General features: G+C 49.6%; 7 protein-coding genes across 7 annotated transcripts; 6 read left to right on the forward strand and 1 right to left on the reverse strand.

Moving 5' to 3' along the window:
- Nucleotides 1-1,447: 1,447 nt before the first annotated feature.
- On the forward strand, nucleotides 1,448-4,454 carry BDW70DRAFT_169814 (uncharacterized protein; the record flags this gene model as incomplete). The annotated part of the gene is made up of 7 exons (XM_073742774.1): nucleotides 1,448-1,663; nucleotides 1,724-2,158; nucleotides 2,200-2,640; nucleotides 2,671-3,202; nucleotides 3,232-3,392; nucleotides 3,425-4,197; nucleotides 4,451-4,454. 7 exons carry the CDS (start codon nucleotides 1,448-1,450, stop codon nucleotides 4,452-4,454), a joined length of 2,562 nt encoding a protein of 853 aa, XP_073593712.1.
- A 1,827-nt stretch (nucleotides 4,455-6,281) lies between these two features.
- Nucleotides 6,282-7,412, forward strand: BDW70DRAFT_169815 (nucleoside phosphorylase domain-containing protein; the record flags this gene model as incomplete). Its single annotated transcript, XM_073742775.1, has 2 exons — nucleotides 6,282-7,194; nucleotides 7,249-7,412. Exons 1-2 carry the CDS (start codon nucleotides 6,291-6,293, stop codon nucleotides 7,410-7,412), a joined length of 1,068 nt encoding a protein of 355 aa, XP_073593713.1. The 5' UTR covers nucleotides 6,282-6,290.
- A 2,489-nt stretch (nucleotides 7,413-9,901) lies between these two features.
- On the forward strand, nucleotides 9,902-11,088 carry BDW70DRAFT_169819 (uncharacterized protein). The gene is made up of 3 exons (XM_073742776.1): nucleotides 9,902-10,079; nucleotides 10,123-10,428; nucleotides 10,505-11,088. The coding sequence occupies exons 1-3, from the start codon at nucleotides 9,922-9,924 to the stop codon at nucleotides 11,040-11,042; spliced, it is 1,002 nt and encodes a 333-aa protein (XP_073593714.1). The 5' UTR covers nucleotides 9,902-9,921; the 3' UTR covers nucleotides 11,043-11,088.
- Nucleotides 11,089-12,552, reverse strand: BDW70DRAFT_89090 (putative S-adenosylmethionine-dependent methyltransferase). The gene is made up of 2 exons (XM_073745120.1): nucleotides 12,256-12,552; nucleotides 11,089-12,192 (listed from the first exon to the last, which is right to left on the reverse strand). The coding sequence occupies exon 2, from the start codon at nucleotides 12,167-12,169 to the stop codon at nucleotides 11,135-11,137; it is 1,035 nt and encodes a 344-aa protein (XP_073593715.1). The 5' UTR covers nucleotides 12,170-12,192; nucleotides 12,256-12,552; the 3' UTR covers nucleotides 11,089-11,134.
- A 17-nt stretch (nucleotides 12,553-12,569) lies between these two features.
- Nucleotides 12,570-14,497, forward strand: BDW70DRAFT_169821 (cytochrome P450; the record flags this gene model as incomplete). The annotated part of the gene is made up of 5 exons (XM_073742777.1): nucleotides 12,570-12,988; nucleotides 13,046-13,262; nucleotides 13,310-13,378; nucleotides 13,425-14,027; nucleotides 14,097-14,497. The coding sequence occupies exons 1-5, from the start codon at nucleotides 12,788-12,790 to the stop codon at nucleotides 14,495-14,497; spliced, it is 1,491 nt and encodes a 496-aa protein (XP_073593716.1). The 5' UTR covers nucleotides 12,570-12,787.
- A 179-nt stretch (nucleotides 14,498-14,676) lies between these two features.
- On the forward strand, nucleotides 14,677-15,864 carry BDW70DRAFT_162151 (Zn(II)2Cys6 transcription factor; the record flags this gene model as incomplete). The annotated part of the gene is made up of 2 exons (XM_073741085.1): nucleotides 14,677-14,763; nucleotides 14,809-15,864. 2 exons carry the CDS (start codon nucleotides 14,677-14,679, stop codon nucleotides 15,862-15,864), a joined length of 1,143 nt encoding a protein of 380 aa, XP_073593717.1.
- A 514-nt stretch (nucleotides 15,865-16,378) lies between these two features.
- Nucleotides 16,379-17,775, forward strand: BDW70DRAFT_89101 (serine hydrolase domain-containing protein). The gene has a single exon (XM_073745121.1). The coding sequence runs from the start codon at nucleotides 16,532-16,534 to the stop codon at nucleotides 17,738-17,740; it is 1,209 nt and encodes a 402-aa protein (XP_073593718.1). The 5' UTR covers nucleotides 16,379-16,531; the 3' UTR covers nucleotides 17,741-17,775.
- The last annotated feature ends 1,110 nt before the right edge of the window (nucleotides 17,776-18,885 follow it).

The raw sequence follows: 18,885 nt of genomic DNA on the forward strand, positions 1-18,885 counted from the left end.
CAGCAGTACTCCAATAGATTCAGTTATATTGCAGAGAGTCTGGCAATGTTCATTGCCTGGGATCGTCTCTGAGGATCGTTCACAGTACCATAGGCATATACCATGCATCCCATATCACCCTATATATCCCATCCTTATCCTTTCTGAGCTGCGATATTATAAGTAGTTTCTATAGGGCTGTTTAGGAAAGAAAAAGTAATAATGACTTCTTATGTTGGTTTTCAAAGACGACTCAGGTATGACTAGTAGATATATACTGGGCCTGCTGCTGAACGTCGCTTGACTATTTGGCTTTGTGGATTTTCTTACACTAACGCTCAACACACCTCTGGCAATTATGTACAGACTCAAGGCCCTTCCTGGAGGCTGCGTCTATTTTTGGCTTCGCTCTGTACACAGACTGGATTCTGGGATGATCTGGCAATAACTAGTACGCAGTACCTAGCACCGTGCAAAAACTACGAGCGCACCTTCCTGCCTGTCCTGATATTGCTGCTTTAAAGACGGGGGCCCAGGTGAGTCAGTGATCCGCTCACACTTCAACATTTATACTTATACTACGCTCACTCATTCCCTCCTCACGCCAACACCACTACTTTAGCCAACTCACCAAGGAAGTCGAAATGTCGCAACGGGGGAGATAACAAGCCTGGCTGCAAAAACGCCGCCCACCACTGTCCCAACGGAATGGTGCCCGAAAGTACTTTTTTCTCTTACTGTCCCACTTCCTGAACCCCCCAGAGTATGTCCTTTCAAACTTCTTATACTGCATCGAGTTCGTCTCCTCAGAATTCCTGCTTCTTCGTGGTATCTATAGAACAAGTGCCATGATCTTGATTCTGCAGCAGCAATGTTGGTGGAGTCAAATGTTTGGAGGGGAAGATGTTCCTTTGCTAAGCTTGACGTTCGACAATCTTAAAAATCTTGGTGGTGCGGATTACTTTAAGGTATTCCTTCTGTCCTCTCCCCTTGAGCATCCACAACAATTACCTTATTTGACCATCCCTTATCAGAAAGCGGCCTGCTGAAAGTGCGTGGTATAACAGAGACATTGAATTCGTGCTATGGATTCCATTTCATCAAGGTAGAGAAAGGGGCCATCGCGCAGATGATTACAAAGAGTCTCTAGCATGATTGGTGTGATGCTGCGCGGTGAGCCTACGTGCTTTGATGGAGCCTGACTGGTGCCAAACTGCTTCATGTTTGTGCTGATCCTTCCAGGACATCTCCTCCCTGTCGCTGATGATCGCAGAAGTGATTTGGCGTACATAGTAAGGTAACTGGTGGTCAGTCTGTGACGAGTCAGCCTTGCAGGATCTGATTACCCCTCTTTTTTCTTACAGCTGCTGATGCTCTTTCTATCATTCCGCGTACGGGGTTCCTCATATACCTGGATACGTTATTCTTGCAAAGACTCTAGTCTTTTCCGGTGTCTACCCCACCGATCATGGCTTCCCTCACGCTTGACGACTACACGATCGCGTGGATCTGTGCCTTGCCGTTGGAGGCGGCAGCCGCCCGGGCGATGCTCGACAAGACTCACACTCCACCTCAACAGATCAATGATTCGAATGCTTACGAATTTGGCGAATTGAATGGCCATCATATTGTTATCGCTCACCTACCGGGTGGCGTCTATGGAACTGTATCTGCCGCGGCTGTCGTATCTCGCATGCGCTTAACCTTCTCTCGGCTTCATTCTGATTGATGGTGGGGATTGGAGGCGGAGTCCCGAGCAAGAATAATGACATTCGTAGGGGATGTGGTTGTCAGCAAACCAGGGAAAAATCATAGTGGTGTAATACAGTATGACTATGGTAAGGCAGTTCAGAATGGGGAGTTTGAGCAAACAGGCACCTTGAACAAACCGCCACACATACTTTTAATGCACATGAGTCAACTTGAAGCTAAACAGATAAGCGAGGGAGGGGACGCTCTTTCAATGATAGTGTGGGAGGTATTAGAACGAAGCCCAAACATGGAACAGCGCTTCTCGCCTCCGAGTCACGATTCAGATCTTCTATTCCATTCCTCGTACCGCCATGTCGACATGGAGGCTGATTGCGGGGGGTGTGACAAAGAGCACTTAGTTAAACGATCATTGCGGGACATATGGACACCCTACGTTCACTATGACTTGATTGCATCCGGTGACCAAGTAATGAAGGATGCTAAAGGAGGGATTCTTTGGCTCGTCAGCACGGGATACTCTGCTTTGAGATGGAGGCAGCAGGCATTATGGACGAACTTCCAACTCTTGTGATACGGGGACTATGCGACAATTGTGATTCTCACAAGCAGGAACAGTGGCGGGGTTATGCAGCACTGACAGCAGCCCCATATGCAAAGCTGCTGCTATCAATTGTCCCGGTTTACCCTACAGCTTTCGGGTTGGCAAAAGGCCCCAAAGCGCGGCACTGGATGGTCCCGCTAGCAAGAAACGCAAAATTTGTGGGTCGTCAGGATGAAATAACGGAGCTGAAAAAATTACTCGCAATGCAAGACGGGCCCAGAAGGGTTGCAATAACTGGCTTAGGAGGGGTTGGGAAGACACAAGTGGCCCTGGAGCTGGCATATCGCAAACGGGACAAAGATCAAGATTGCTCAGTCTATTGGCTTCAATGCACTAGCCATGCAATGGTTGAGCAGTCATTTCTGAAGATGGCACAGATAGTTGGACTCAGTGACGAGAGGCCCGAAGAAATCAGAGAACAAATCAAGTTGTATTTCAGCATGGAGCGCTCGGGCAAGTGGCTTCTGATTTTCGATAATGCAGATGATGCAGAGATGTGGCTACAACCCAATAACACACGTCCAGCTCTTGAGGATTCTCTTCCTCAGAGTGAAAGTGGCCGCATTCTATTCACCACCCGTAATAGGGAACTCGCGGTGGATCTTACCTTCTCCAATATTATTTCTATTCCTGACGAGGATCGGCAAATTGCATGGAGTATCCTGGAGAACCTACTGTTACAGAAGCATTTGCTTGAGGACCATGGCACAATAGTTGCTCTCTTGGATAAGCTTGCATATCCTCCATTGGCAATTGCGCAGGCAGCAGCATACATTAATAAAAAGCGCATAAGTCTATCTATATACATTGCACTCTTACAGAAGGAGGAACAAACAGCTGTGGAACTCCTCAGCGAAAGCTTCAGGGACCCTGGACGCTATAAAGGTATTGAAAATCCTGTGATCACTAGTTGGTTAGTATCATTCAAACAGATCCAGCAGACTACCTATTTTTCATGGCCTGTATCAATCCACGGAATATCCCGCAGTCTCTTCTACCATCGCAAGCATCAGAAAAGAAGCGATTTGATGCGCTAGGACTTTTAAACGCGTACTGTTTTACGAACAGCCAAGATACACGCATAAGTACGCACAGGCTGGTGCACATTGCAACTAGGAACTGGCTAAGAAGAATGGACTATTTATTCACTGGACCCAAAGAGTGGCTGATCAGCTGATGAAAGTTTTTCCAAACGGTCATTATACAAATCGAGGACTTTGGCGAGAGTACCTCCCTCACGCTTTAGCGTTAGTGCAAGAAGAGGGCTTTAGTATACAACAGGAGCAGCATATCAATCTTGTTGGCAAAATCGCACATTGCCTATATAACGACGGGAGATACATGGAAGCGGAAGCTGTATATAAGAAGCTATTGGAACCGAGCAAAGAGAGGAATGGGCCTCAGCATCATGATACTCTGACCAGCATGGCCAATATTGCATCAATTAACCGGAATCAGGGACGATGGGATGAAGCTGAGAAGCTGGGAATACAAGTTATGGAGACAAGGAAGACAGTATTGAGGCCTGAGCATCCTAGTACCCTAGCCAGCATAGCCAATGTGGCATCAACCTACCGGTATCAGGGACGATGGGATGAGTCTGAGAAGCTGGGAATACAAGTTATGAAGAAAAGAAAGACAGTGTTGGGAGCCGAGCATCCTGATACCCTGGCCAGCATGGTGGACCTGGCCTACACATGGAAATCTCAAGGACGACTTTTGGAAGCCTTAGCTTTGCTCAAAGAATCTTGCCTGCTGAGTCACAAAATACTAGGTTCAGATCACCCCCGCACCAGAGATGCTGCTAATGCCCTTGATCACTGGCAGGACAAGCAAGATTTGATCCTAAATGAACGGCTTCCACCTCCACCACCTCAAATTGAAAATCGGAGCATATGGAACAGGTTCTAACGCAGCATACTGCAGTGTCAATATTGGCTCAACAACACCATCTACGGCGCATTCGTCTGCCTCAGACACAGGGCCGGTTAGCACTGAGATTCCTTTCTGGTGACCATCCCTTTATCATTGCTTCCAGAGCACCCTCGCCCACATCACGAAACCATGTCACGCAGGAAGAAGTTGATTAATACAGTGCTGCGCACGGCTTATACGGATGTCATCGCACAAATGGCTACACGTCTTGGATAGAGATAGCTGATTTTGAATGATATATCATGAACCTAAAAGTAGTGGCTGTATATAGCAATTGAGTTTAGACATACAGCTGCGAGAGCTAGCATGTTGTCATTACAAGCCTGTTGCAGATTTCTATAAGAAATAGACAATCAGGGCAATGTATCCTTTCAATGATAGTGGGTAACAAGCCCTCTCGCTGCTATGACTTCCACTTGTGGCACATCAACCGTCATTTTAGGTGTTTGCCTGGTTCGCGGCGAGGATACTCTAGAAACCTTTTGGATGAGATACTCTTGACACTGTAACCATACACTTCATACTCTCGTAAATTGCATTATTTACAGCCTAAGCCCAGTGCAGCCTAGTCTCGCGGAAATTGGCGCTGAGAAAGAGCCAAAGAGTTTTAAAACGTGGAAGTGAATTTGCAAGGCACTCTAAAGCGATGGAGGCTTCTGATGTAGATTAGGGATCTTTGTTGCGAGTGATATAATACCATGCCTCTGCACAGAGACTCAAATGCAGCAAGTCATTTTACTACCAAATAGACTTATTACACACCCCTGTTCTTGCCTCAACGCAGCTCACCCAAGAGTTTTGCCAAGCCCATGCTATATTTCATGGCCCTTCAATGCCCTCGCCGGAACTTTTTGGACTCCGTGATTCCCAGTCCTAGCCGCCGGCAGGGAGTGCCCGATACTCGGTCAGCGAAGTTCAGGAGTTTTGTTAATCCCAGTAAACAAGGCTGTTCCACCCAGCTGCCTGCCTGATGGGCCGAACCTGCCACACCGCTCTGGCTCCTTGTTAAGGAACTGCTGGTTGGTACTGTCCTCTTTGCTGCCAAGGTGGCCCCCGGTAACAGAGTTCCAGTGCTGGCCATGTTGGTGGGCTTCTTGAAGGTGACTGGAGACTGTTAGCCTTGATGCCTAATGACGTCTAGCTCCTTGTCCGTTGCATGTCAGGCTGTTACCTTTATCCTGACTACAGTATTTTCCGATTATTGGTGTCACCACCTATACTCCTGTATTGTTTCTCGAACCCTAAAGCCAAGTCCCAGTAGACTATACTGAGAGACTTATCGGAATATCAAGTTTCCCGTATCCAGACAAACAAGCCCCCGCATACCCAGGCTACGTACCATATGCCCTACCAGCGTATGGTTGATCCGTGGTGTTGTGGATGCGCAAAGTGAAATGGGCAGAAGGAAGCTGTATCAACTACACGAACGTTGCCTACTAAGGATCGGACGCCATATGATGATTGGTTGTCTACCTTGTTGACGATAGCGTCAATCTCTCTCGATACAATATAATAAGGGGTCAGATCCTCAGCGGTTGAGATTAAGCCGCTTATATCATGTGGCGTAAACCAGTGGTTCATCCTGTACACATGGTGTACCTTACCCGCCGCCTCACCTGTGTACTCCATTCAGCCTCGTTGCATTCGTGAGAGTTAAGACAAAAACAACAAACAACCAGTTCAAAAACATGTGCCGCCCATCCTCATTATATTTAAATCTCATAAACAGGATGGTTGCGACTCTGGCCATCCCCAAGACTTGGAGAGGGTTGGGGCGAAGAGTCGTCAATCCACTCTAGTTCAGCCGCCGGCACATCAAAGAGTAGGTTAACAGGAAAAAAAGCAATGGTGGTCGTCAGGAATCTTCCATTACCGCCGCTTTCTATTAATATTACTCGCAACACCAATATCATTGGTCGGCGATTTCCGGCTAACCGCCAGCACTCACTCCTTTCGCGCAAGCCAGCCCCTCATATCTATGTATTCTTTCTCTCTTCAACCCGTTCGCCAAACAATCGCCTCTACCACGAAAGGATGATCATTCATACTAGCCACAAGCAGTATGACTGAACCACCTAGAACGCTCACCCACCGCGACTACACTGTCGGCTGGATATGTGCATCACCGGAGACCGAACTGGTGGCTGCCATGGCCATGTTGGACGAAAAACATCCAATACTTCCAGCGGCCGATCTACATGACTCGAACTCGTATGTTCTTGGCAGAATCGGCGATCACAATGTTGCGATTGCATGTTTGCCGGCAGAAATCACAGGCAAGGCGTCTGCTGCGACTGTTGCTAGAGACATGATCCGCAGTTTCCCAGCGATGAGATTTGGACTAATGGTTGGAGTCGGCGGTGGAGCACCATATTACGGTGTACGAGGAAATCATGGATTTGTGGCCACAGAAGAGAAGGGAGACCCCGACGATTCTGAAGACTCTGAAGGTGGTTCAGAAGATATACGTGACATCCGGCTTGGTGACGTTGTGATAAGCCTTCACTCAAAGTCTTCAGAAGCTGTTGTGCAGTATGATTTTGGGAAGTCATTGCAGGAAAAAGAGTTTATACGAAGCGGCGGCACACTGAACAAACCTCCAAGCATTGTTTTGAGCGCTGTCGGTGTTCTCAAAGCCCAGCATCAGTTGGAAGGACATAGGATCTGTCAAACATTGGCAGAGATGGTTTCACGCTATCCAGCGCTCACGAAAAAGTTTCGGTATCCAGGATCTCAAAAGGACTATCTCTTTAAGTCATATTTCGTTCACAAAGCAGGGAGGAGGACATGTAAGACTTGTCGCAACTCGGATAACGACCTTGTGAAGAGGCCAAATCGCCCTGACAACTCTCCACGTTTACACTACGGGACCATCGGGTCTGCAGATCAAGTGATAAATGACGCCATACTAAGAGATAAATGGGCACGCGAGGAGAAAATTATTTGCTTTGAAATGGAGGCTGCCGGTTAGTGCTACTACTTCCTGGAGAAAAGAAACTCAGTACCTTACTTCTGGATAGGACTGGACTTTTTCCCTTGCCTTGTCATCCGAGGTATCTGCAATTATGCTGATTCCCATAAGAACAAGATTTGGCAGCCGTATGCTGCGGCGACAGCAGCATGCTATGCAAAAGAACTTCTTGGCGTTATTTCGGGGCAGGGGGCTATGAATAGATCCGATTAAGCATAGTATATGAATTCTAGCTATATAATCTGTTTCAATATTACCCCATAGGAAGTTCTATCAACTGGGTTTAAGTCGCGACATCTCTTAGAGAAGTGCATCCTATTGTCAAAGACGCAAGTGTCGCAATTCGGGACCTCGGCATTGGAAACAGGCAACAGAATGTCTTTGACATGCTGCCTTATGCAGAAGGGTCGAGTTTTGATGCATCAGATGCTGAGCATCAAGCAAGGTGCAATCCCCACACAGGTTTGACTTACGCCGTCACATCCTTAAGTTGGCAAAAAACCGGGCCAAAATGTATATTCTGGCTGAATGGTACGGGGGGAACTTGGAAGTTAACTATTTCTCGGACAATAGCCCAGTGCTTAAGGGAGAGCCACCTTGGCGCCAGCTTTTTCTTCAAACGCGGGGAGAGCCCTTCTGGAAACGGAGGAAAGCTCGTTCCATGACAACCAAGAAAAGACACATAAGATAATAGCATCACATTGTCTCCGTGTCATGAGCGATCGCCTGTAAGGCATATCTGGGATTTGCCGAGTTACAGGTCACAGCGCGACGATATCGACAGCTACATTATTCGGAAGCGTCTCACAGCGGATCTGACGTACTCCTGTCAGTACTGGGTACATTACGTTGAGCAAAGCAAATGTCCTATTTCCAGGCTCCCGGTCCTTGACTTTTTGAGGGCACATTTCCTCCATTGGTTAGAGGCACTAAGCCTTATGCGTATCCTATATATTGGCGTTGGAATGATAGATACGCTGCAGACGTTGGTCATGGTAAGTTTATCCGCCCTTCTAGATAATAATAAGTAATAACAATTTCAGCAGTATACAATACATTCATCTCAGAGTTCCTAAATGACGCAAAGAGATATATCCTTAGGATCATTAACATGGGTTAGTGTCACCGCCCACTGCAGCTTTATCATTCTGCACTGGTAATTTCACCAGAACAAAGGATTGTTGGAAAGATATATAATGGTAATATTCCACAACGGATATATCCATTATTAATAGTGGAAGCTGAGTGGAACCCTAACTTGCAGACCCTCACAGGCCACTCACACCCAATTCAATCAATGGCCTTCTGTCGTGATGAATCGACCCTAGCTTCGGGATGCTGTAGCTGTCGGTTCTGTTGGTACGCTTGGATGACGAGACCACCAAACTCTAGGACGTCAAGACCGGCAAAGAGCTGCAGACCCTTACAGACCACTCAAATGGGTTAACTTGGACTGGGTTGACTCGGTGGTCGAATTCTCACCTACGGATGGCTCCCATATCCCAGTGCTTCATAGACACATTAACTCCACTCAACCTCGTCCCAATCCACGAGTAGATTTTGTATAGCAGGTAAAAACCTACTACGTGTTCCACTTGAGCGTCGTCAATATTATTGCGCCACTGTTAATGGTGCTGCCATCGCTCTTGCGTATGATGATGGAGTTCTTATTATTAGATTTCATGTAAAATAGATTGACTCTGTTTCAGTCTCAGATACCTCCTAGATATTCTAGGATTATTCTAGAAGGAGGGTTGGGATGGCAGACCCCAATACAATTCACGCCTGACTAGTTAAAAAACCGAACCCAGGCAGTCAAATATGGCGTTCAGTCATCTTACCAAATGATGGATTATCTCACCAAACAGATGGACAATATATCTTTTCTTGATTTATACTTGCCTCTATACCCTGGTTATCGCTGTCACGTCTGTTACCGCTAAAGCTTCACTTCCTCCATGGCACTTTCTGGTCCGGATCATTGAGCTCTAGGGCAGTTCGAAGAATAAGGAAAACATGCCACGAGGATACACTGGGACTCTATCAGTAGTACGGGTACCTATCGGGGATTCTTCAAACGAGTTTAGCGTCGTCCATCAGTGCTTGGACAGGACTGTACAGCTAACACTGACGAACAGGGGGTCGGCCTCCTTGGACATACTTATCAGATTTTATTCTGCAGCAGGGTAAGCAAAGACTGTCATAACTATCCAACACCTGGAAGGGCTTGCAAGACATGTCGACCGGGGTATATAGGTCGATGAGCTTTCAACCTGTGTCAGCTAACGTATGCAGCTAATGAATACAACGGATTCGTGAGAGCGCTTAGACAGATATCAATCATTTACAGCGAGTCCTACATACCTGCTTTGTTGAGACTGATGAAATGCTCATCAAGCTGAGGAAGAGTGGTATTTCAAGAAGCGAACCTTGACTATATCTGGTATCTACTGATACGTCTGGACCTGCGAGGACTGATATGCGCAGTAGATTATGGTCTTAGTCACTGGATTCTCATTGACCATCCCATATAAAGACCAAGTCTAAGCAATGCCAAGGCAGCCAAGACGGGCAATCATGAAGCAATTCAGGCTATCCTACGCTAAGACGCTTGCCTCGTATTCCCCCACAGTGTACATATAAAGCAGCCGCAACCCACGATCGTCGTGCATCATTCAATCAAAATCTCTCCTGGTCTGGAGGCCAGTTTACCCAGGCCAATATGCACATACCCACAACACCCTTGTCTCTTGTCCTCGCTCTTGCCCTCCTCATATCCCCCACCCTCAGCAGCGAGGACATCAACTATGATCCGGCCACAAACTACCGTCCGGAAAATGTTACCGGTCTAGATTACTACTATTATCCGTGGGTTGGCTCGTATGTCTCACTCTCTGCATTGTAACTCCCTCTAACAAGACAGTTATTACAACGGCACGGCAACATTCACAATCACAGGCCTGTCCATCCGGTCAAGGTCCTACGATGAAGATGAAGACCAAGAGCTCTGTACCCAGCTACAGAACTACACATACACACTATCCTATCCAGCCCTGCTAGCAATCACAGAGACGGAGCCTGAAGATGAACGGCCGGAGAACACAAATCCAGTCAATATGATTTTGTCAACCTCATACAGCAATTTCACGAAATACTTCAACGATTACATGGACTCGAGCAATATGCAGATAAAGGACGAGCCGTGGGTCTTTGAAAGCATAGATGTTTCGTAAGTCGTACTTGCTGCCTATATCTACAACCACCAGAGCTAGAAGGAATTGCTGATATACGTGTGCGAGAAATAGTCGCCGCAATTATGGATATGAAACCACCAATCCCAATTTCAACTTATCCATGGTTGAGTCTATCGGGGCTGATACGCCCTACCGCGTCACCGGATCATCCTCGGGAGAAGACAATTCTCTCCAAGGACTCCAGACGAATATGAGTTCCTGCAGCAAGATAGAAGATTGGTGGGGGGTGACCTTCTACTCAGAGGTCGTGATGCCGGCGCTGCAGCTAACGTTTGATGCGCACGCGGCGAGTTTCACTCTCGTGTCTGGTGCTGTGATGAATACATTGGGCACTAGTAATAGCGACGACGACATGCCGCAGCTGGCTGGGCGGATTGCGGTGGAGTTTCTGGGAAGAATAGATGAGGCAAGATCGGATGTTTTGAGGTCTCCAGGGAGTGAGGGAGAGCCGAGGTGGCTTCGGACGGTGGGCTTTGGGAATAATTCGGCGAATCTGGATTACGGTCTTGAGTCTGCGGCTTCGAATGTGGTGATGGCTGGGGGTGCTTTGGCTGGCGTGCTGGGTTTGGTGGGATACCTGCTCCTGTAGGCTGATAAACATTTCCTGCCAGGTTCATCGATTAGACCCATCTATATCGGGACCCTTGGTAGAGTTAGCTCAAACTCAGATCTAGCTAGCGATTATGTCTTCTTCACAATAAGCAAGAACCCCTGCGCAGACCCTTTCAACTTCTCCTTGCCCTCCTCCACGCCTGCCTCCCTCAATAACCTCTCGATATCCCTCCTAAAAACCCGCACAATATCCTCCTCTCCAGTTGCTTCCGGATGATCCTCTCTCCACCTTGTAACAGGACTCATAGTCCCTAACATCCGCTCAAAAACACCCATGTCAATCTCGGGAGCTCCCAGCGCCAGGAACTTCTCAGTTGTATCCCAATCTTTTCTAAAGAACGCCTTCTCATCGAATCCCTCCACGGCTGGCTCAACCGTCCACGGCAGACCCAAGTCCTTGTAAAGGCCTCTGGTGACAACATTTCCAGGGAGAAAATACGGCTGGATCTCGGCCTCGAACTGGTCGATCCGCGCCTGGATGGCCTCTGCATTTGGAGTGCCGGGCGACGTGCGCATATTCGCGCTTCCCCAAATCGCAACACTCCCGCCTGATTTCAAGACACGAGCCGCGCTGCGCCAGAAGGCAGGCATGTCGAACCAGTGCGCTGCTGTCGCGGCGACAATCATATCAATCGAAGAGTCGGCGATAGGCGGAGAGAGGTTGGAGCCTAGATCTTCGGCCGTGGAGACTTCAAAGCGGAGCTTGCCACTGTCGTCGGCGGGACTGGAGTTGAGCGCGCGCGCGGTTGCAATCATCCCCTCTGACGGATCAAGTCCTATTGTGTGAACGAAATGCTTGCTGAGATTTGACGCGACATTTCCAGGACCGCAGCCGACGTCGATCAAGGTGTCAAGTTTGCCGCCAGTCGAAGTGTGGTGCTCGACAATCAGGTTGTAGACGTCCTGATGGTAATCGAGTCGGTTCTGGGCGTAGTTTTTGCCCTGGCCTGATGTGTAGGAACGAAACGTCTTCTCGGTATTGGCCATTTCTGCAATTGGGAACAGAAAATCAGATAATAATAGTGGATTGTAGGGACGAACGCGGGTTCTGTAGAGCTGATCGCGTGCGATGTCGCGTTTTCTGCGAATTTCCAGCCCCGACATAGCCGATTGAGGGGAACATGAAGCTAAACATAAATAGGTTAGAGCGTAAGATTCGTCTCAGCTTCAGCACAAGCTAAGCCACTTACAAGAGACTTCGACGCTGAAGCGTTTCACACATTTGCTGAGCTGTTGAGCAAGACGAGGGAATCGCCCTTCAAGCTTGTTTGTAATTGGGACATGACGAGCTCATGGCGGTGTTGACACGAAAGAAGATGGAAGCGAAGTACGGGCAACATCGCTTGACTGGCCCAGTGGTCCGGAAAGCAGTGGAGACAGTATTAATTAACAGTGTGGAAATGGACTGGTGCCTGGATGCATATCGTATCGAGTACGAGATGACAATGGTTTTATATGTTCTGCTCTTGATTGATCCTCGTTTGCCGTTCACCGTTAATCGGTCCTCGCTCCTCGTTCCTCGTTTATCGTTTATGCCACAAAGAAGAAACGATCTGCAGCCGTCCCGGAATTCCGCTGCGGATCGCCATGTAGACTGCCCGTTAAGGAAGGTGAAAGATCGTATCAAATACGCGGCCGTTCAACACTCATTTATATAGCCCATGAGCAACATGAGCGTTGTCACATTTTCGAGCGTCGTCCATAGACAATTCTGTCGACAACATGGATAGCCTTTCATCGCCCAACTCCCAACCCATTGCTGGCGTGCTAGCTCTGTTGCTGCTGAGTGGCATATATGTGTACCTGAACTCGCCCTCATACCCGGTTGTCAATGGGAAACGCCCATGGGAGTTCCGAATAATCCATGCGCAGAAGCGGTTCCTGTCGAATGCGCGCGATCTAATCGACTCGGGTCTTGCGAGGGTATGTGTTCCCATTAAATACATCCATAGGTTGTGAGCTGACAAATATTGCGCAAAGTGGCCAGCCTTTCACCTTGTCACCGAGGCTGGATACAGACTTGTCTTGGACCCCAAGTATGCACACGAGATTCGAAGCCACGAGGCGCTAAGCTTTGGCAAGGCAACTGCGCAAGACTTCCATGCCGGCATACACGGATTCGAGCCCTTTGAACAGGGAACCAGGTCGGATCAAATCGTCTCCGATGTGGTTAGGATGAAGTTGACACAGAGTCTGGGTAAGACCATCGAGATCATGGAGTAAATATTGAGCTGATATGGCAAGGGAATGTGACAAAGCCATTATCTGATGAGACTGCGATTGCTCTTCAAAAGAACTGGACAGATGAAGCTGGTGAGTCACACTCTTTATGACGGGACGATCTACTGACATAATATAGACTGGCACACAATCCCTGTCAAGCAGACCGTCCTCGATATCGTCGCCCAGTTATCGTCAAAGGTCTTCCTAGGTGACCAAATCTGCCGCAACCCCGACTGGCTCCGGATCACGGTGGCCTACACGGTGGACTCGTTTCTAGCCGCCGAAGCATTGCGCATGTGGCCAACCTTCATGCGACGCCTCGTCGCTCCATTTATCCCGGGAGTCCAGAAGATCCGCACGGAGCTCGAGCAGGCCCGTCGTATCATCATCCCTGTATTGGAAAAACGCAAGGCAGAAAAACAGGCTGCTATCGCGGCCGGCAAGAACCCAGCCCGGTACAACGACGCGATGGAATGGATGGAACAGTGCGCTAAGGGGCGTCCGTACGATGCCGCGGTGTCGCAGCTGTCTCTCTCACTCGGCGCTATCCATACCACATCCGACATGCTGACCCAGGTTCTCTACGACATCTGCGGACACAGCGATCTGGTCGAAGAGCTCAGGCAGGAGGTTCTCACCGTCATCGCAGCGGAAGGATGGCAGAAGACGACTCTTTACAAACTGAAGTTAATGGATAGTGTTCTCAAGGAAAGCCAACGGGTAAAACCCATCGGGATCGGTACGTACCCTCCTTGCACAGATACAACGTCCTCTAACGAGTCAGCGACGATGCACCGCTTGGCCGAAGAAACAATCAAGCTCTCTGACGGCACTATTATCCCCAAAAACTCCAACCTGATCGTTTCCTCGCAGCGGATGTGGGATGAGAGCATCTACCCGTCTTCAGACAAATTCGACCCTTACCGCTTCCTTAGATTGCGAGAGACGCCTGGTTATGAGACTTCGGCCCAATTCGTCTCACCGTCGCCAGAGCATATGGGCTTTGGGTTTGGCAAACACTCCTGTCCCGGGCGCTTCTTCGCTTCGAACGAGATTAAGATCGCGCTCTGCCATATTCTGCTCAAGTATGACTTCCGACTGACGGAACAATGGAAAAATCCGCGGCCGATTGCAAGTGGTGCAGGGTTGACTGCTGAGCCCAGAGCGACGATGGAGATTCGTAGGAGAAAGGAGGAGATTCAGCTATAGATAACTTCAGTTATGCAACCCTGTACACAAAACAATTTGTGAACGTTGTGCAATGCCAAGACCTACCTCCAACCCGATTTAGTAAAGCGCATCGAGCGGGCGCTATATTCTTCTGCTTTTCCTCCGCCGCTCCGCTTCTATTTTCCGATTATATCTTCGTCCTGTGTAGGAATCGCATCATGCCCACCGGAGTGCAAAAGCCTACCCGTCGTTTTCATAAGAAATCCCGCACCGGCTGTACGCAATGTCGATCCCGTCGGATCAAAGTACGTCTTCACTACCATAGCGGACGCGTTGCTAACATGAGCCAGTGCGACGAGACACATCCAGCTTGTCGAAACTGTCAACGTGCAGGCATGGCCTGTCATTATACTGTGCAGAGCTTGCCAAACACAGGGGCAGCTCAGAGCATCCCCGGGCCATTGTCACTCACCGAGTCCCGTACATCCTTTGATATGCTGGACTTGACTCTGATGCACCACTATACAGCCGTGACGTCTGTCTCGCTCTTCGGCGAGGAACAGAAAGAGCTCTGGCAGACAGAGGTTCCGAGTATGGCGTGTTCAAGCCCGCTGCTCATGCATGGTTTGTTAGCCACTGCCGCCCTGCATATGGCATTCCTCTGTAAAGACTCGCCGTCCACATTTATAAACCGCGCATTGCATCATCATAGTCTTGGACTCGAACTGTTCAATGCTGAGATCTCGACCCTTTCGGCGGAGAACGGCAAGAGCGCTCTATTGTTCACGTTCGGTCTTATCTTGGTGATATGGGCGTACGCAACTCCAACCCTCCCAAACGCCATTACCACCACCGCAGACGAGTCAGACCTGGACGCACTCCTCTCTTCTCTGGACCTTGTCCGCGGCAATAAAATTATCTTTGAAATATCCGGCGAAATGATACTCTCCCAACCAATTGGCCGCTTCTTGAAACCACTCGAAGAATTCGCCCGTCCACGCGCTCTCCCACAGCCGATACAGGCAGCGCTGACAGAGCTACGCAAGAATGTCAATGACTTTGTCGAATCAATGGCAGTTGACCAGCTCGAGCGGTATCTACTAGATACAGTCTCGACCTCTGCCAATGACATGCGCCGACCTCTTGGCTGGCCAGCCCTAGCCGAGGCACCCTTCTGGGAACGCGTTCGCAAACATAAACCCGCCGCGTTGCTGATCTTTATGCACTATGCCATAATCCTAGCTTACTACGAGCCGCGGACTTGGTGGATGCAGGGGTGGTCTGAAAGGCTGGTTGGCGCTGTCAACCATGTGCTGGTCAAGCAGGACAAGAACCGACCTGACTGGGGCTTTTGTGCGGGGAGAGTGATGGGCCTCGTGATGAAAGTGAAAGAAGGAGAATATTAACATCCTTATTCCCCCCGGTCTAGTGGATTCGCTAGATACTCGCAACGGTAGTTTGAGCGCAACCGACGCAACTGCCGCGGCGAAGCCTTCATCCGACTCTGGTCGCTCCCCAAATAATCCAACCAGGAGCACCTCTCAGACAGGTAATGGGGATTGGCGGGAATTCGGGCCAGCTAGGTTACACTATTAGGGCTGCATAATGCCACGCAAAGGCAGGCGCAGGCGAAGAGACCTGAAGGCGCGATTGGCCGAGGCAGGCATCCGCTGGAATGACTAGAGAGTCCTTCGGCCCGGAAGCTTGAACCTTCCAACGCATCGAAAGCCACCACGGTATTTCGGATAGTTGCAAATGATGATTCATGGATGAATCACTTAGCCAAGGTCAGCACTAACAGAGCGCCAAGCAACCCCCCTCCAAATATAATTGTAGATGTCGCAAGGCTTTCAAGGGTCGATGTGCTACTGGGCGCGGCGACCAGGACTACATGATTCAAGGGTCTCTATCATCTTACTGAGTATGCGCGCAAGGAGGATTTACGCTAGGAGTGGGCCAGACTGAGAACTAGACGCTCCACATGCTGTCGCTGACCAATGTTGTCATACCGAGGGACACTTCCCTATTTAACCGGCTTCCCCTCTTCTAATTCTGATTCCAACCTCAGCAATCATGGCAGCCCAAGGCCACTGCGATCCTTCTTTTAGCCACGTACGCGAAGTTTTCGAAGAGCACTTGAGGACTGGCGCTGAAATCGGAGCCTCAGTCTGCGTGTCAATAAATGGCGAAACCGTGATCGATCTCTGGGGCGGCTATGCCTCGGCCGAGCGTACCCAGCCCTGGACTCGCGATACAATTGCGCCCGTGTGGTCGGTCAGTAAAACAATCACAGCCGTTGCAACTTTGCTCCTTATCGACCGCGGCCAACTGCACCCCGATGACCCTGTCGCCAAGTACTGGCCTGCCTTTGACACTCCGGATAAACGCGGGGTCCTCGTCCGGCACCTTCTCAGCCATACCTCGGGCCTTCCAGCGTGGGACCCGCCAATCCAGGCGTCCGAGTTGTTCACAAACACTACTCTTGCAACAGAGAAGCTCGTCGCCCAAGAGCCTTGGTGGGAGCCCGGCACCGCATCAGGATACCACCTTGTCTCTCAGGGCCTGTTACTCGGCGAGCTAGTGCACCGCATCTCCGGAAAACCACTCCCACAATTTATCGCCGACGAGCTGGCCGGCCCACTCGATGCAGACTTCCACCTGGGCTTGCAGAACGAGAGCGAATGGGGCCGCATCGCCATAATGGAGCCTCCGCCTCCATTTCCAGCTGGATTGCTTGACAACCCACCTAAACCAGACAACCCCATGTACATTTCCCTCCGTGCCATGCGCGGAATTCGCGGTCTCGACGGGCCCGCCAGCTCAACTCCTGAATTCCGGCGTTGCGGAATCGGCTCCATGGGCGGTCTGTCGAACGCACGTGGCTTCAACAAGATCCTCGAGATCATCACAAATCGTGGCACAGTCAACGGGAAGCAATTCCTCAAGCCCGAGACCGTCGACCTGATCTTCCAGACGCAGGCTGAGGGAATCGATCTCGTTCTCGGTTCGCCATTGAAAATGGGCATGGGCTTTGGTCTGTCGAATGGCAGTCTCGACTGGGTCCCAACAGGGAAGATATGCTTTTGGGGCGGATGGGGCGGCTCACTTGCGATCATGGATCTGGAGAGGGGCATGACATTGACGTATGCGATGAACAAGATGGAAAACGGGACGCTGGGAAATTCGAATTCGGAGGCTTACACAAGGGCTGTTTACGAGGCTATTGGGAGGCAGGGAATTGAGAAGGCGAGTGCGGGTGCGAACGCGAATGCAAGTCTGTAGGTCAAAGGCCCAGCAACGTTGAACCTGAAATCCGGCCTGCAGAGTGACGTGGATAATGTACTTGACGTTTCATCTTCCTACCTCTCTTCCGATTTGGTTACAGAAGTACTTTCCCTTATTAAAGTCATACCTCATACATATTATACGTACGCACTTTCGTGTACATTCTTCCCGTTTAATTGGACAAGCAACAATTGCATCGAGTCCAAGACTGCTTAGCAAAGTAGACCAGCCAAGCGGGCGACGTGGGCGGTTCATCCAAACACAGTTTGAGTGCACTACGTCTCGTGCTCTGTCTACCTCCAAGTACAGACACGCCATGTACAAGGTGTCTTTCCCCCGGCGCGTGGTAGGTTACCCGCCCTGAACCCTACTATACTGACACTGGCTTAGGTTTTCTTACCGGGTACCGGGCATAGCTTCGCTTTTTGAAACAAGATAATCTCTCACATCTTTAATCTGTCGGAGTAGGAAGACGGGCTGCAAATACATGATTGACGGTGAATACATACTCTCTGGGAACCTGAATAGTCAATCCAGCATGATTTGCTTGAGAATATGCTTCTCTCAGAACATGCAGTTTCTCAATCTGAGGCTTTGCAGTGCAGATCCCAGAATATACCGTTCTATCTCAACCGAACAATGGAAAAAAAAAAAAAAAAGCCGCGTTAGAATGAATTCGTGCATCCAAAAACATGCCCCAGAGGCTGAACCCAATGGGTAGCGGGCTGTCAAAACTGTCGGGATCTCGACCGATTAGTGGGTAAAGCACGCCAGCACCTTGTCTCCCGGGCCTTGCAGCCTCAGCTCCATCCAGCCAAAAGCCTGAACCGCTCAGCCGGGGATTCAGAACGAATACGTCACGGCCAATGCGTGGCCAAACAACTGGCCGCGTTTCCAACCCTACCTCCACAGCATTGGCGTCAGGATGCCGGCCGCAGCTGCATCCTCGGCGCAATCCCAGCAGAGGGATCAGCACGACCAGTCACGGCCAATGGCGGCCTCATGGCCCTATTGGAAGCACGCACATTGCAGTATGATATTAGGGGAACTGACCGGCTGTCCAAGAGCGCTTAACGCTGATTCACAAAGGCTGAATATACTATTAAAACGCGTGGATGGCTGCATTCGCCGGCACCGGGACC

The sequence above is a fragment of the Aspergillus foveolatus genome, assembly GCF_047715535.1.
Source record: "Aspergillus foveolatus strain CBS 279.81 unplaced genomic scaffold BDW70scaffold_45, whole genome shotgun sequence".
NCBI classification, from domain to species: domain Eukaryota; kingdom Fungi; phylum Ascomycota; class Eurotiomycetes; order Eurotiales; family Aspergillaceae; genus Aspergillus; species Aspergillus foveolatus.

Coding starts and splice junctions, on each gene's coding strand:
- BDW70DRAFT_89101 (XM_073745121.1), top strand. CDS start 16,532: ATGGCAGCCCAAGGCCACTGCGATCCTTCTTTTAGCCACGTACGCGAA.
- BDW70DRAFT_89090 (XM_073745120.1), bottom strand. CDS start 12,169: ATGTCGGGGCTGGAAATTCGCAGAAAACGCGACATCGCACGCGATCAG.
- BDW70DRAFT_169819 (XM_073742776.1), top strand. CDS start 9,922: ATGCACATACCCACAACACCCTTGTCTCTTGTCCTCGCTCTTGCCCTC. Junction 10,080..10,122: donor TATTATCCGTGGGTTGGCTC/GTATGTCTCACT, acceptor CTAACAAGACAG/TTATTACAACGGCACGGCAA. Junction 10,429..10,504: donor TTTGAAAGCATAGATGTTTC/GTAAGTCGTACT, acceptor TGCGAGAAATAG/TCGCCGCAATTATGGATATG.